The following is a 17,559-nucleotide window of genomic DNA, read 5'->3' as shown; positions in this document are numbered from 1 at the left end:
TGCAACATAAAAGGTTGTTACGCAAGATAAAGGCTCATGGGGTTGGGGGAAATATATTAGCATGGATAGAGGATTGGGTAACGGACAGAAAACAGAGAGTAGTGATAAATGGGTCATTTTCCGGTTGACGGGCTGTAACTAGTAGGGTGTCGCAAGGATCAGTGCTTGGGCCTCACCTATTTACAATCTATATCAATGACATAAATGAAGGGACCGAGTGCAATGTATCCAAGTTTGGTGACGATACAAAACTAGGTGGGAAAGTAAGCTGTGAGGAGGGCACAAAGAGCCTGCAAAGGGATATAGACAGGTTAAGTGACTGGGCAATAAGGTGGCAGGTGGTGTATAATGTGAGGAAATGTGAGGTTATTCACTTTGGTAGGAAGAATAGAAAAACAGAATATTTTTTAAATGATGAGAAACTATTAAATGTTGGTGTTCAGAGAGATTTAGGTGTCCTTGTACAGGAGAGACAAAGTTGGCATGCAGGTGCAGCAAGCAATTAGGAAGGCAAATGGCATGTTGGCCTTTATTGCCAGGGGGTTGGAGTACAAGAGTAAGGAACTCTTGGTACAATTGTACAGGGCCTTGGTGAGACCACACCTGGAGTACTGTGCACAGTCTTGGTCTCCTTATCTGAGGAAGGACATACATGCCTTAGAGGCGGCACAACAAAGGTTCACTAGATTGATCCCTGGGATGAGAGGGTTGTCCTATGAAGAGAGATGGAGTAGATTGGGCCTATACTCTCTGATGTTTAGAAGAATGAGAGGTGATCTCATTGAAACATATAGGATCCTGAGGGGGCTTGACAGGATAGATGCTGAGAGGTTGTATCACCTGGCTGGAGTGTCTTGAACTAGGGGGCACCGTCTCAGGTTAAGGGGTCGGCCATTTAAGACTAAGATGAGGAGGAATTTCTTTACTCAGAGTTGTGAAGCTTTGAAATTCTCTACCCCAAAGGGCTGTGGATGCTGACTCCTTGAGCATATTGAAGGCTGAGATAGATAATGAAACAGTCCATGCCCGAATGCAGCAAGACCTGGACAATGTTCAGGCTTGGGCTGATAAGTGGCAAGTAACACTTGCACCACACAAGTGCCAGGCAATGACCATCTCCGACAAGAAAGAGTCTAACCACTTCCCCATGACATTCAACTGCATTACCACCACCGAATCCCCACCATCAACATCCTGGGGGTCACCATTGACCAGAAACTTAACTGGACCAGCCACATAAATACTGTGGCAACAAGAGCAGGTCAGAGGCTAGGTATTCTGTGGCAATTGTCTCACCTCCTGACTCCCCAAAGCCTTTCCACCATCCACAAGGCACAAGTCAGGAGTGTGATGGAATACTCTCCACTTGCCTGGATGACAGCTCCAACAACAGGGCTAAGCAATCCCACAATCCAATAATCAGATCAAAGCTCTGCAGCCCTGCCACATCCAGTCGTGAATGGTGGTGGACCATTAAAGAACTAACTGGAGCAGGAGGCTGCATGAATATCCCCATCCTCAATGATGGTGGAGCCCAGCACATGAGTGCAAAGGACAAGGCTGAAGCATTTGCAACCATCTTCAGCCAGAAGTGCTGAGTGGATGATCCATATCGGCCTACTCCTGAGATCCCCACCATCACAGAAGCCAGTTTTCAGCCAATTCGATTCACTCCACGTGATATAAAGAAATGGCTGAGCGCACTGGATACAACAAAGGCTATGGGCCCCGACAAAATCCCGGCTATCGTGCTGAAGACTTGTACTCCAGAACTAGCCGTGCCTCTAGTCAGTACAGCTACAACACTGGCATCTACCTGACAATGTGGAAAACTGCCCAGGTATGTCCTGTCCACAGTAAGCAGGACAAATCCAACCCGGCCAATTACCGCCCCATCAGTCTACTCTCAATTATCAGCAAAGTGATGGAAGGGGTCATTGACAGTGCTATCAAGCGGCACTTACCAATAACCTAATCACACATACCCAGTTTGGGTTCCGTCGAAACCACTCCGCTCCCGAGCTCAGTACAGCCTTGGTCCAAACATGGACAAAGGAGCTGAATTTCAGAGGTGAGGTGAGAGTGACTGCCCTTGACATCAAGGCAGCATTTGACCAAGTATGGCATCAAGGAGCCCTAGTAAAACTGAAGTCAATGGGAATCGGGGAAAACGCTCCACTGGCTAGAGTCATACCTAGCACAAAGGAAGATGGTTATGGTGGTTGAAGGTCAATCATCACAGCCCCAGGACATAGCTGCAGGTGTTCGTCGGGGCAGTGTCCTGGACCCAACCATCTTCAGCTGCTTCGTGGCTTCAGTGTGTACCATCTACAAGATGCACTGCAGCAACTCGCCAAGGCTTCTTCGGCAGCACCTCCCAAACCCGCCACCTCTTCCACCTAAAAGGACAAGGGCAGCAGGCGCATGGGAACACCACCACCTCCAAGTTCCCCTCCGAGTCACACACCATCCTGACTTAGAAGTTTATCGCCGATCCTTCATTGTCGCTGGGTCAAAATCCTGGAATTCCCTACCTAACAGCACTGGGAGTACCTTCACCACACGGACTGCAGCGGTTCAAGAAGGCGGCTCACCACCACCTTCTCGAGGGCAACTAGGGAGCGGCAATAAATGCTGGCCTTGCCAGTGACACCCATATACGAATAAAAAAAAATCCTTTAATCTCAGTGGTTAAGGAGATACACTGATTGATTGTCCCGTTGTGCACCAAGGTCCTAGATACCGTTCTGGTCCCAGACCGTTCCCTCCGCGACATCCTTCCCATGGCACCTTCCCATGCAAGCGTGGGAAATGCAACACCTGGCCTTTTACCTCTACCCTGGTCACTGTCCAGGGCCCCAAACATTCCTTCCAGGTGAAACAGCGATTTATTTCTACTTCTTACAATTTAGTATACTGTATTCGCTGCTCACGATGCGGTCTCCTCTACACTGGGGAGACCAAATGCAGATTGGGTGACTGCTTTGCTGAACACCTCCGTTCAATCCGCAAGCATGATCCTGTGCTTCTGGTCTCGTCATTTTAATTCTCTGACCTCTGTCCTCGGCCTCCTACACTGTTGCAATGAAGCTCAATGGAAGCTCGAGGAACAGCAGCTCCTCTTTCGATTAAGCACTTTACAGCCTTCTGGACTCGACGTTGAGTTCATCAATTTCGGACCATAACCACTACCATTCTTTTGGACAGCCGGTGCTAGTAATGATTCTGCTGTGGTCATTTACACCTCCTCTACACCCATCTTTTGTTTCTTTACTTGTCCCATCACCACCCCCTTTTGCCTTGCACCATCATCCCTTTAATTATTACTGCCTTCCACCCTATCACAGACCTTCCCTTTTTTGTTTTTTTTCCTGCCCTCCCCTCTTTCTACACCGCCCTTTCCCTGACACTGTACTTGCTTAAAATCTGTTACATCTGTAACATTTTCCAGTTCTGACGAAAGGTCACAGTCCTGAAACGTTAACTCTGTTTCTTTCTCCACTGATGCTGCCTGACCTGCTGAGTATTTCTAGCATTGTCTGTTTATATTTCAGATTTCCACCATTCGCAGTATTTTGCCTTTTATATCCCAGATGTCCTGTTGCCCTCGCTGCGCTGTTACGTGCTCGCACTTCCAGTAACTTTGTGGGCAAAATATTTTAAAACCTATACGTGCATGAAGAAGTCTAACTAATGGGGTATCATCTGCTACATGCTATCACCAGCAGATTCTGTTGTCCTTGTATGAAAATTCAGAAAATTTAACAGCTAAAATAGAATACATGAACAGACCTAACTCAGACTTTTTTCTCCTTTTCTTACAGAAGATGAAGACAATGACATTCCTGAACTGAATCTAGGAACTGAATCTGAGCTGGAAAACCAAGATCCAAAAACTGAAACTAAAGAAGGTAGGTCATTATCATTATTTTAATTTTTGTGGAATCCATTTGAGCCTATGTGGGTTGATAGGCTCTGTATGCTAAACCATGTTTAATGTTGAATTTATTTTGTACAACAGAAAGTTTCTGCCACTTGTTCAGGAATTGATTTCAGGGTTGGACTGCCAACGATGAGTTCATCATTGTGTAATGTAGTTGTTCTTTGATGTTTTTAACCTCTCGCCCTTTTCAAGTCAGAGCTGGCTAGGCAGTTACCACTGAAATTATATAAATTGCTGAAATTCTTGAGGAAAATAGTTTATGGCATCACAGTTATTGAATGAATATTAGCAATATTAACAGTTTTATATGCTTAAAACATGCACAAACTCAACTGGAAAAAAAGTGTGTTTTAAACTAGCTACCTTAAAACTGCCCCCCCCCAGTCTTAGAGCCATTTTGTGCTGAAAATGTCAGTAAAATTGTTAATAGGAAGAATTTAAATTCTCCTCACCAGCCCCTGATCTTCCTCCTGACTTCATCACTGTGCCAAATCATTATAATTGAATTCCATTTTAGCAATATACTTCCCTCCCAGCAAATAAGTTAAACTTTTCATGAGATGTAACTGGATTTAATCAGAATGGAAGCAAGTTCTACATTAGATTTTTAAAAATTCAATCTGGAGATGTGGGCGTCGCTGGTAAGGGCAGCATTTATTGCCCATCACTACTTGCCCTGAGGAGGTGGTGGTGAGCCGCCTTCTAAGGTTTGATACAACTGCTGGGCCATTTCAGAAAGCAGTTAAAAGTTAACCACATTGGTATAGGTCTGGTGTCACATGTAGGCCAGACCAGGTGAGGCCGACTGGTTCAGTAATATCCTTAGGGAAGAAAACCTGTCGTTTTTTTACAACAGCTTTGACGTAAGAAAGCTACTAGGCACTTGGTCTGAGTATTAAACAAGGCTTTAATCAACTGTTTTTCAACATGGAGATCTAGTTGTGTCCTTCACTAGTTCCTGTTAAAGAATGTCCTGAGCAAGCTGGGCCCATGCCCGAGTATTTATGCTCACCCTGGACAGCGCCACCAGCAGGCCGCCCAGTATTAGTTCATAAGTCATTTCCACATGAATGGCAAGATTCATGTCCTTCTTCCCGCCTGAAACATTGGAAGTCCGGCGGCTTCCTTCTGCCGAATTAATCGGACTAAGAATAGACGCAGTCGTTTGGATCTCCGTTGGAGGCCGGAAGGCACGTCTCCTCGGACCGTGTTTTGGTCCCTGGGTCGCTTGGTTTGTACCGGTGGGCCGGCAGAGTCCGTGTCGCCTTGATCGACCTGAGGGAGACTGGGGAGATCGTGGCTCCGGGTGCGGGCCCCCACTGGCGCAGAGCAGGCTTCACCCTGCTCAGTAGTCGGTGACTGACCGGCGTCCTGGCTTCGGGTGGCCATCCCGCGGGCAGCGCTCTGTTCCCCGGGTTGATCCGGCAGAATAGCTGGCAGATCCCTTGATGTCCCGGGTAGGGCGTCATCCTCAGAGAAGCGCAGGGTATCGGCATCATTAATACAGATCCCACTATCGATTTGGGTCTGTGGGATTGGTTGGGCAGGGAGCCAGATCCCGAAGTGACACTGTGGATTCCCGGCCATCAGGGTACCGCACGTGCGCGTACATGGGATTGACATCCGTCAGTTCCACTTCGTCGACGAGGGGAATCACTCTTGGAGGATCGGACCAATCTTCGGAGCAGCATGGGGCCAGGAGCTGCCAACCATGATGGCAGGGACGTCCCATGAGTGGAGCGACACTGGAACCCGAAGAATCGTTCGTGAGGAGTAGCGTTGGTGGATGTAGAAAGAAGAGACCTGATGGAATGCAACGCGTCAGGGAGCATAGTTTCCCACTGCTGGTCTGATGGGTTGTGTGACCTCAGTGCAAGACAAACAGCGTTCCAAACGATGGCGTTGTATCTCTCAACCTGTCCGTTTCCAATAGGATGATACGGTGTCGTTTTACTTGTGGCGATTCCCCGTTGGGAAAGATACCTTTTTGAGTTCGCTTGACATGAAGGAGGGACCCCGATCAGAGTGGATGAAATTGGCCATACCGCAAAAGGAAAAGACCTGATCGAGGCATTTGATCACTCTGGAAGTAAGCATATTGGGACAGGGGAAAGCAAAGGGACAGCGTGAATATTCGTCCACCATAGTAAGCAAGTAGGTGTTTCGCTTCGAGGAAGGCAATGGCCCTTTAAAGTCAATGCTGAGTCGCTGCATAGGCTGTGTAGTGTGTATGAGCGAGCCAACCGACGGACAGAAGAATTGCGGTTTTAATTCTGCGCTAATTCTACAAGTGGAACATGTTCTTTTCACGTCTTCCATATAAAATGGGAGATTTTTAGATCGCACAAAGTGTAACATACGGGTAATGCCAGGATGGCATAAGTCAGTATGAAGGTCCGCCAGAGTCGAAGTTGACCTAGAAGAGCAGAATGCACGCGTGAGGGTATCAGGGGCCACATTCTCTTGGCCGGGTCGATAATGTATGGTGTAGCCAAAGGCGGCCAATTCCATCCTCCAGAGCTATATTTTGTTATTTTTGACCTTCGAGCGTTTCCAGTTATCCAGCATAAAGGCCACAGAATGCTGATCAGTTATGAGCGTGAAATGGCGACGAGCGAGAAAATGACTCCATTTACGTACTGCTTCGATGATAGCTGTAGCCTCCTTCTCGACAGGAGGATAATGGAGCTCACTACCCTGCAAAGTTCTGGACAGAAATTCAACGGGTCGACCGCCTTGATTCAAGGTAGCCGAGATCGCCACCTCCGATGCATCGCACTCGACCACGATAGGGAGATTTTCATCGATGGAATGAAGCATGGCTTTTTCCAGTTGTTACTTGGAGGTCAAAAGCTGAAATAGCCATCGCGTCCAACGGAGATGACTTCGCGTGAAGCAGGGGCTGGATCTTGTCGGAGAAGTGGGATATCCACTTCGCATAATAGGCAAACATGCCGAGGGCCCGACTAAGAGAGCCGAGATTCGAAGGAGGAGGGAGCTCCTGAAGCGGATGAAGTCGCTCCGGATCTGGTTTGATGACACCATTGTCCACCCAGTAGCGAAGGATGTTGACTGATGGTACTGATTTCACAGATTTGGACTCATTTAAGGTTAAGCTGCAACGACGGAGAACGTCAAGAAATTTCTGGAGATTGGCATCATACTCCGTCTGGTCATGACTAGCAATGGTGATATTATCCAGATATGGAAAAGTGTCCGTTAAGTTCTCCTCCTATTTGACTAGGCTGTCCATTGCCCGTTGACCCTAAATGGAAGGCGACAAAACTGGTAAAGCCGACCATTGGCCTCAAAGGCCATATACTTTTTGTCAGAGTCCTTTAACGGTACTTGATGGTATGCGCTGTAAGTCAAAAGTTGAAAATACCCTGTAGTTGGCAAGGTTATTGACCATGTCATCGATGCGTGGTAGTGGGTAGGCATCCAGGTCGGTATACTGGTTAATAGTTTGCGAGTAATCGATGCAAAGTCTTTCTTGTGTTGCTTCAGAGGATTTTTAACAATGACGACTTGAGCCCGCCAGGAAGATGAACATGGCTCAATGATACCGTCAGCTAGAAGGTGAGAGGTTTCTGCCTCGATAAAGGATCGATCATCTTGGCTGAAACGTCGTGATTTAGTGACTATGGGCTTACATCAGGGGGAAAGATTGGCAAACAAGGAGGGCTCGTTGAGCGAAGCCGCCGAAAGCGCACAAAACAGTACTTTGGAAATAGTAAGCTCCGGCTTTGACTCTCCAAACTCGAAAGTGAGTCTTTTGTGTTGTTTCTGGAAATCCTGTCCCAGGAGCACATCACTGCATAGGTTTTTGAGCACCCCAAGCCGGGTGGAAAAATAAGTGCGGTCATTGAGAATAAGGTCAACAAGATAAAAGCCGGAAGAGTTGGTGGTCAGTGTCGTCGGAGCCATTACAATTTCCCTGTCTGAGGGGTAAATACGCAGTTTTAACTTACTGACAGCCCGCTCACTGATGAAGCTGTCAGAGCTACATGAGTCGATAATGCACTCAAAATGTGTCCATTTACCGAAACCCTTGTGACTGCATGGGACAGGCTTTGGGGGAAAAACAGCTGTAACACAAGTGGTTCTTTGGGGAGGAGCAGTTTTAGAGATAGCAGCTGCAACACTAGTAGAGGCTCTTGACCGCCATACTTTAGAAAAGTGACCTTTCTTACTGCAGTGATTGCAGGTTGCATTACGAGCAGGACAAAATTTCCTATAATGGAATGCACCTCCACAGAAGAAACACTTCTTTTTGGATTGCCAAGATACCGCTAGGGTAGGGTCGTCATCAGTGAAGGCTTCCACCTGAGGCTTACCGGGGGAGTCACACAAAGTGGTAGCAGCAGTTTGTGCATATGGTAAAAAAAATAGGCATCTAAATTTTTTTGAGCTTAGCCCAGAGAATATGCCTGGTTATAGGCAGCTTGTAACCCAAGGGTTTTATTCTCCAATAGACGCTGGCCTATGAGGGAAGAAGCACTTCCATTAATAAGAGTCACAAATTAATTCCTCCCGGTACTGCTCAGTTGAGACAGCTTTGAGGTTACAATCTTTGCTGAGCCTGCGAAGCTCTTGAAGTAATTCGTCGAGCGATACCCTGGGTTGTTGTTGAGTTGTGGCCTGTAGGTGCCGAGCAAAAATTTCGTTTGGGGCCTTCGAATATAGTTGCTGTAGTGTTTGGATAGCAGAGTCATAGTCTACACAGTCTTCAATATAGTCAAACACATCACAGAATCACAGAAACCCCACAATGCAGATAGAGGCCATTTCGGCCCATCGAGCCTGCACCAACACACATCCCACCCTATCCCCGTAACCCCACGTATTTAATCCCCCTAACACTAAGGGTCAATTTATCATAGCCAATCAACCTAACCCGCACATCTTTGGACTTGAGGTGATACATAATTGGCAAGCATTCGTAACTTATTAGGAACATTCTCACCACACTCTTCGAGGAAGTTGCTGAAGGTACGATACCAGTGTTTCCATACCTTAGCAGCTGTAAGTAAATTCGGGTCCAGGTCGAGATGGGCGGGTCTGAGTTTTTCCAGGATGAATTGATTACTACGTCTGAGTTCCCTTCTACCGTTTGAATCGTAGCTGTCTGTTCCCAAATCACTCGGAATATGGAGTGGGTTGCAGTTGATTAAATTGACGTAAGAAAACTACTAGGCACTTGGTCTGAGTATTAAACAAGGCTTTAATCAACTTTTTCAATATGGAGATCTGGTTGTGTCCTTCACTAGTTCCTGTTAAAGAATGTCCTGAGCAAGCTGGGCCCATGCCCGAGTATTTTTACTCTCCCTGGACAGCGCCACCAGCAGGCCGCCCAGTATTAGTTCGTCATTTCCACATGAATGGCAAGATTCATGTCAAGCTTCATGCTCACTTCTACTGATACCAGCTTTTTATAAAACTGAATTCAAATTCTCAAATTTGAACTCGCGTTCAGGGTATTACTGGTACAGTAACATAACCACTACACTATGGTACCCATAGTGTCAATTTATTTGTTGTCTGTATTTAGGTCAGAACATGTAATGTTTACATGTAACAATAAAATTACTTACCACTTTAAGAGACATTTTATTCCAGTTTATTTTGTATATTGGGGTATTTTTAAAATAGATATTGGATACATTTCAAATTTAAATTATTTAATTATTTGGGATTTGCAGTTCTTAAGTTTTAGATGGCCTTGCTTAAAAATAACTAAGGGTGCATTTTTGCTAAATGTATCCATCTGAGAATTGTATATGTTTGAATGCACTCGCATTAGATAGACTGGAGTTCTTAATATCCCTCTGTTCTGGTGAATTTTATTCATTCTAAAAGCTGGTGCTCGATTAGTAGACATGCGCAAAATAGTCTGCTGTTGTGGCAATGGGTGCCTGAACATTCATGTGCACAGCATGTCAATATTGGGGTCATGATGACAGTGTGATCTTAAGGACAAAGTGCTCAAGAGTCAACATTTCTGGAAATCTTTACAATCATTACCTAAACTTTAAAATTATTCCATCTGTGTTTAAGATAAAATTACAATATGTAGAAATATGCTTATAAAAATGATTGCAAGGTGGAGTGGAGAAACAGTAAACATTTTCAGGTAAAACTAATGGTCACATGTTTGACATGGTTTCGGGTGAACATTATGCAGCACAATCATCTCCTCCAACAAAGTGATACTAACATGTCAGCACAAAGCAAAAATGATACAAAAACAATAGATGGACTTCAACATAACTGTGATCTGTGTTAGAAAACAAATCTATTTTAAGAACCAGATTGAGTTCAGGTCCCTATAATATCAGTCATCTGTGGTAACACCTTCTGACTGAAGGGGGCGCTGCCTGCATGATGATGGTATCAGCAGTGTACTTACAAATTAGCCTGAGCAGCATGTTGTATTTCTCTGCTGCTGTAGCATTTCTGTTATGAAAGAACCACACAACCACAGACAGCAATCGGATCTCGCCATGAGAGCCAAAGAGAAGAATAAAATTAACAGTCGTGGCTTCGTCATTTGACCACATTATGATCAAATTCTAGTGGTAAACAAATAATTTTCAACAGAAATTGAAATACATACTCGTGCAATGGTTGGCTTACCTAAGGTTGTTTGACTATAGTCGTTTTGATAACTAGAAATTTGAGTAAAACCCTCTCTATATCCATATCTTCTGTGTAGTTGCTCATGGAGAGTCTGATGATATGGTCTTTTGTAAGGAAATGGATCTGTTGTGGCATTGGTTATGGTCGGTAAAAATAATTTGTTTGTGGGAACAGGTCATTTGGTTTGTATGGATTTAAAATTAGCTGTGGGAGCAGTTTAATGGCTTGGGAAGTGGATTTCTGGAGTAATAAATTTTGGTAAGGAAAGTATTGAGGTACTTGGGATAAAACACTGAAGGAGGAGTGAGACATAGTGAGTAGTTGAGGGGAATAACAACAGAAAATGCTGGAAAAACTTAGCAGGCCAGGCAACATCCGTGGAGAGAGAAATAGAGTCAACGTTTCAGGTCAAAACCCTTTGTCAAGACAAGGTAGTGGAAATCTGGAACTCTTACCCCCAAAAAACTGTTGAGTATGGGGGCCAATTGAAAATTTCAAAATTGAGATTGATAGATTTTTGTTAGGTAAGGGTATTCAGGGTTATGAACACGAGTAAATTGAGTTAAGATGCAGATCAGCCATCATCTAATTGAACGGTGGAACAGGCTCGAGGTGCTGAATGGCCTACTCCTGTGTAGGCTGGAAGTCTGATGGTTTGAAAGGGGCCATTGCCAGTGTGGATCTCATTCTCCTGGAACCCCCTTACCACCACGATGCTGTTCGATCCTGCTCCTCCAATACTGACAGACTCTCGCACCCCAATGCTCTGAAACACCTCCTCAGTCCTGCTGGATGCCAAGCCCTCTTCAATGCTTACAAACCATTAGCCCACATTGCCAGTGCTTCCCCATGATCCAAGAATCTTTGCAATGCTTCCGAATGCTCCCAATCCCAGAATCCCTCTCCCAGTTATTCCAGGTCTCAGCACCTGTCTTAGTATTCCTAGAACCTCCTTCTCCAGTATTCCTGAAACCTTGGGAGGGACCCCCTTCCCCAATGCTTTAAGACCCTACACCTCTCAAAATACTTCGAAATCCTGATATCCTGTCTCCGTACTGCTACGTCTCAGGCTGATCCCAATATTGAGAAGTCAGTTTCGCTGTAATATAACTTTGTATAAAACCTCTATTCTTATAAAACTCAGTGATTAATATCATGGGAGATCTGCTAGTAGAATATAAATATAATTTGTATACACAACATAAATATGTGTGTGTATATGTGTGCGTTCAATGGTGGAATACTGAGGTGGCTTGGGTCATTGAGCTAAAAATTCGGGTGCTTTACTGGCACAATGTACTGAAAAGATGGCCGCCACCACTCTTTCGCCAGCTGGTGGTGGGTCCTGCGACGGCCGCCATTTTCCGAGGTCCAGCAGCACTGCCGGTAAGAGCGATGGCCCTGCATATGTAAATTAGGGTAAGGTGACGTGCATGCCGACTTAATGTCACTTCGGCGAACTTGGACCTTAGGACCCAGCGCTGAACTCGGCGCTAAGATCCGCATGAAATCCCAGCATTCACCAGCTTCACAGAGGTGCTGTCAGCACCTCTTAAAGGGACAAACAGCTCTTATGGGTAAGTTTGCATTTAAGCTTTTGGAGTGGATTTTATTGAAGTAGTGATTTGCTGCAATACATGTTAAAAGTTTTTTGAAGTGTGCAGGGAGTGCTGCTGGGTGCTTGCAAGGCCTCGGATGGTAAAGGAAGGCTTCCTGAGAAGACAGAAAATGCTGCAAATACTAAGCCACAACATCTGTGGAGAGAGAAACCGTGTTCACGTCTCAGGTCGAGATGCTGCCTGACCTGAGTATTGCCAGCATTTTCTGCTCTTATTTCAGATTTCCAGCATCCATTTGCAGAGGGAAGAGGAGAACGCAACCCAGACAGTCCCTTTCTAGCCGGGATATCCGGGATGGAATGATCCGCCTGCAGTAGCAGTTACCACAATCCCAATTCCCCTTTCAACATTTGTCCCACACCTTACCTTCCCTCTGTTACTGACCATCACAGCATCCTCTTGGTCACAATGCTGAAATAAAAGCCACCACAAAGCAAACTTTCCAACTTTATCCATCTATCCATCCAATATGACTTCACTAAATCAACTCATCACCCTTATGCATTCCTTTAGTGACTGTCTTGTGTGTGCCTTTGCCTATCCTACTGATGTCACGTAGTGCTAACCCAGTGGCTGCAGCATGGCTAGTGGAAGGCTGCTTCAGTGGAGGGCACTGCAGATGGTGATGTAAGCCCCCAAAGTGTGGACTAAGTGATATACAAAGTCGACTACACTGGCTTGTTGGAAGAAAGACAGACCCAATAATTGAAGTAAAAACGGTTTATTCAGGCCTGGGGAGCTATGGCTCTTGCGTCCCAACACAAGGCTCCAACTCCACCGAATCTCTTGAGGTTTACACAGTTATACACATATTCCGAGACCTCCTACTCCAGAGGTCCAATCGATTTAAAAGTCTATACATTAATCACTAACTAGGTGTGCCTAACTTCTACAAGGTAACCAATAACATAATTTTCACTTTTCACTGTATGGGCCTGTGGCCCCTCTGATTTCTTGGAAATGAGTCATCAGGTCATGTGATTTCTGAGAAACGAGACCCTCTCTCTCTTGACCACTACTAAGTTTCGTTTTTCCAGAAAAGGGTTATGTCATTGTCTCTTTTGTAAGTTTCATCTCTCTAAACTGGTATGGTCATTTCTGCAATTAAACATACGAGTAATTAGTACATTTCATCTTTAAACATTTTGCTGCGCAATTGCGTTCTACTAAGCGTGCCCTGTTACGCTCATTTTTAAATCTTACTTCAGATGGTCTTGCTGGTCGACTTTGAGGAGTTGGTGATTGGGAGTGTGAAATAGACTGACGGTGTTTCTTCTTCTTCACTCTCCTCTCCCTCTTCTTGGTCAACCACTGGCTGGGCAGGCTGCAATTCTTGGGTGTGTGAACTGAGGAAGACACAAGGGTGGAATTGTGGTGAGGAGAGGGTGGGAAAGCAAGAGGTGCATGTGCGAAGGGGGATAATGTATGAGTTTACCAGCATCTTGTATCCTTTCTGCCCCGCTGCTGGTGAAGGGCTCAGCCATGCCCTTGCCAAGAATGACCAGCACCATCTCCTCCGAGGGGGTGAGGTGAGGCTAGGAATGGGAGATGTGCCTCGTGATTGATAAAGATTGTTGGTAGGTGAGTGATTGGCGGGGGGAGTCGCGCATTGAGAAGTGTGTGAGGCTAGTGATGCAGTTGGTAGGAGACGGCTTTTGAAGATGCATTCACTGACCTTGACCACTAGTATGAGGTCATGAAGCTAATTTGGGCACTGGAGCCAGGTGGTTGGCGTGACACTGCTGACAGTGACGGCCTCGGTGATCTGGTCCCACATCATTCTTTCTGGAGGGCCTCCTGGCCTCTGTGTGTCGAGGACCTGTCTTGAGTATTGACCCCATGCACAAAGCTGGAGTGCTGTGTGCGAGACCCTAGGTGCCTCTTCCCTGGCTTGTTGAGCCATTTGTGTTCGTGCTGAAGCACTTTTCCCATTTTGGGTGTGCCAAAGGGAAAACAGATTTAAGAGCTGAAGACTACCATTTGGGAATGTTTTTTCAAATGTAAATTTTTTTTTAAAAAGGCAGTAGAGCTGTAAGGGCTGAAAACTGCATTAAAAAAAAAAACTTCATTTCTATTTTTATTGCCCTTTTAATATCCCACAATGACTAGCGAAATCGCTTCCAGTGGCTGTTGGAAGATGCAGCTTCTGGATGCCACCTTTGGCACTGATGCCTGGAGTAATGCCACCAGGAGGGTGTTACACGGTGAGTTTAGCACTGGACTTAAAATCTATAGTCCCCAGTGCAAATTTTTCTTTCCTACCGGCGTGCCCATTTTCGGCAGCTGTTAACCCAAGGCTGCGGTGACGCCGACAACTTTCGTGTTGCAATCCAATTTCTAAGCCATTAATTTTTAGTGACTGAAGGATCAAGGGAGATGCAGCTAGTGATTACTGATGGAAAAGTTCTCTTTTTCGAGGCTAGGCATGTTCTATTTCTGTTGTATTAAATTTTGTTTTGGATTATTGACTTCTAGTAAATTTGAGTCCTTTGGACTTGCCATTTATAATCCCTTGCATTGGATGTAAGCAAGTTCAGCACATCACTAGAGCTCCATTAAACATCAAAGGCGAGGGAGATAATCATTGTGTTCTGCTGTGGAATAAATATCAGTTCCTAAGAAAATGCTGCTTTGTCAGATAGTGGTTTGGTTGGGACATGGTGGCCTATCTTATTCTTGAGTGTTCCTCAGAAGCATACTTTGATCAGCCATTTGTGCATCTGCTGTCTTCTCTCTAGAAGAAAGAAGGGAGAGTCATGAAACCGAGATCAAAGTGCACACAAGAGTACTAGTTACTGAAGAAAAAAATTATAGAAGATTACACAGAAAGCATAGAGGTTGGAGCTTGTGGTTACAGTGGTAAAGGATTTAAAAAAGAGTACTCCCTGCATGCAGCAATTTTGAATACTATTGATTTTTTTTTTCCTGAAAAGTCAAATGTCAAATATTCACTGGTATTTAATAACTGAAGTCTGATTGTTAATCATTTTAAGGATCAATTCATATTCAGCTTGTACCAACAAACAATAACCAGTATTTTAATCATAGCATAAAGGTGTTGTACACAATGTGTATTGAACGAATAAAAGTCCATTACTCACTGCTTACTTACAGAAAGATAAAAGAAAAAATATAGTAAGATGAATGGAGGGAATGTGATTTATTTTGATACTTCAGCCATAGTAAACATTCGGTTAAAAGCTCTTGAAAGTAATACCTTGAGTATTGTGTGCAGTTTTGGTCGCCTTATCTGAGGAAGTATGTTCTTGCCATGGAGGGAGTGCAGCGAAGATTCACCAGGCTGATACCTGGGATGGCAGGAATGACGTATGAGGAGAGGTTGGGTCGATTAGGCTTATATTCGCTAGAGTTTAGAAGAATGAGAGGGGATCTCATTGAAACTTATAAAATTCTAACGGGACTAGGCAGGCTAGATGCAGGAAGGTTGTTCCTGATGGCAGGAGAGTCCAGAACCAGGGGTCACAGTCTAAGGATAAGGGGTAAGCCATTTAGGACCGAGATGAAGAATTTCTTCACCCAGAGTGGTGAACCTGTGGAATTCTCTACCACAGAAGGAAGTAGAGGCCAATTCATTAAATATATTCAAGAAGGAGTTAGATATATTTCTTACGGCTAAAGGGATCAAGGGATATGGGGAGAAAGCAGGGACAGGGTACTGAATTTGGATGATCAGCCATGATCGCATTAAATGGCGGAGCAGGCTCGAGGGGCCGAATGGCCTACTCCTGCTCCTATCTTCTATGTTTCTATAATCCATTCTAAAGGCAACTATTAAATCTGTATGGCAAATGGAAATGTCTTGTCATATCTAACTTGAGAAGGTAACTCTCAAATACTACTTTTAGTTCTTGTTAATAAGAGAAGTTGAATAACTTATGAATACTTTATTTGTAATGTGCTGTATTGTAATAGTTTTATATAAAAATTGTGGTTGCAGCGATAACGGACTTAAAAATGCACTCTCTGGCGCAGCATTTCTGAATAGTGTTGGAGTTTTTTTTCTGAATGATCAATTATCATCTATTCACTGGTATTTAATCATTTAGGGCTAAAAATTCAACAACGCTAAAAATCTGCTGGTGCCACCACAGGCCGGTGTTAATGGCCGCCGAAAATGGTGGCACTGGCAGGACCGGTAAATTGGCGCTGTGGACAAATTAACATTAGCCCAGTGCTAAACGCACAGTGCTACGCTGTCCTGGTAGTGTTCGTCCCGGCAGGAGGCCCCAGTGTAGCGTGGCCATAGCGTCATTGCAGCAAGAACAGCCTGCTTTGAAAGCGAGGCTGTCATTTCAGAAAGCCGTTCAGTCTCTTAATGGAGAACTGCCTTCTGAAATGAAAAGAATAAAAATTGGCAGGTTTTTAGTCCTTACAGCTCAACTGCCTTCTGGAAAAAAAAAATTAACATTAAAAAGAATTCCCGAATGGGAGTCTTCAGTTCTCAAAGCTGAATTCCCTTCCGCACCTCAAAAAATGGGAAAAGTGCTTCAGCACTTAAATGGCTCAGCAAGCCAGGGGAGGGGCACCCAGGGTCTCGCACGCAGCACTCCAGCTTTGTGCAGGGGGTCAACACTGCAAGAGGGGCCAGGTGGCCCTCCAGAAAGAAGGATGTGGGACCAGATCACCGAGGCTGTCACTGTCAGCAGTGTTGCCCCCATGACCTGGCTCCAGTGCCCAAAGAAGCCTCATGACTGCAGACCACTGGTCGAGGTCAGTGAATGCATCTTCAAAAGCCGTCTCCTACCAACTGCACCACTAGCCTCACACACTGCTCCATGCACGACTCCCGCCCCCCCCCCCCCAATCACTCACCTACCAACAATCTGTACCAAACACGAAGCACACCTCCCATTCCTAGCCTCACCTCACCCCCTTGGAGACGGTGCAGGCCATTCTTGGCAGGGGCATGGCTGGATCCTTGCCAGCGGCGGCGCTGAAAGGATACAAGATGCTCATATCCTCATAAGTTATCCTCCTTCTCGCATGCACCTCTCACTTTCCTGCTCTCCCCTCACCGCAACTCCAACCTTGTGCCTTCCTCATTTCACACACCAAAGAAATGCAGCCTGCCCAGCCAGTGGTTGACCAAGAAGAGAGAGAGGAGACTGAAGAAGAAGAAACACAGTTACTTGATTTCACTCTCCCAGCTCATCGAGGTCGACCTGCAAGGCCATTTGCAGTCTTCTCTACTGAAAGTCAGCAGCCTTCCACCAGCCATGCTGCAGCCACTGGGGTAGCACTGCGTTTTATCACTAGGATAGGATAGGCACACACACAAGACAGCCACTAAGGGAATGCACAAAGGTGAGGAGTTGATTTCTTGATGTCGTGTTGGAT

General features: G+C 45.3%; 1 protein-coding gene across 5 annotated transcripts in view; it reads left to right on the top strand.

Annotated features, from left to right (window-relative positions):
* Positions 1–17,559, top strand: part of dync1i1a (dynein cytoplasmic 1 intermediate chain 1a) — a 281,234-nt gene that overhangs the window by 113,543 nt on the left and 150,132 nt on the right. For all 5 annotated transcript variants that reach the window (XM_085988332.1, XM_085988335.1, XM_085988333.1 and 2 more), the window contains one exon: positions 3,825–3,911. In XM_085988332.1, coding sequence (XP_085844458.1) covers positions 3,825–3,911 — 87 coding nt within the window. The remainder of the gene's footprint in view (positions 1–3,824; positions 3,912–17,559) is intronic.

The sequence above is a fragment of the Somniosus microcephalus genome, chromosome 5, assembly GCF_052327205.1.
Source record: "Somniosus microcephalus isolate GS21.2 chromosome 5, FLI_Smic_1.0, whole genome shotgun sequence".
In the NCBI taxonomy this organism is placed as follows: Eukaryota; Metazoa; Chordata; class Chondrichthyes; order Squaliformes; family Somniosidae; genus Somniosus; species Somniosus microcephalus.
This window is presented reverse-complemented; position numbering and strand designations above follow the sequence as displayed.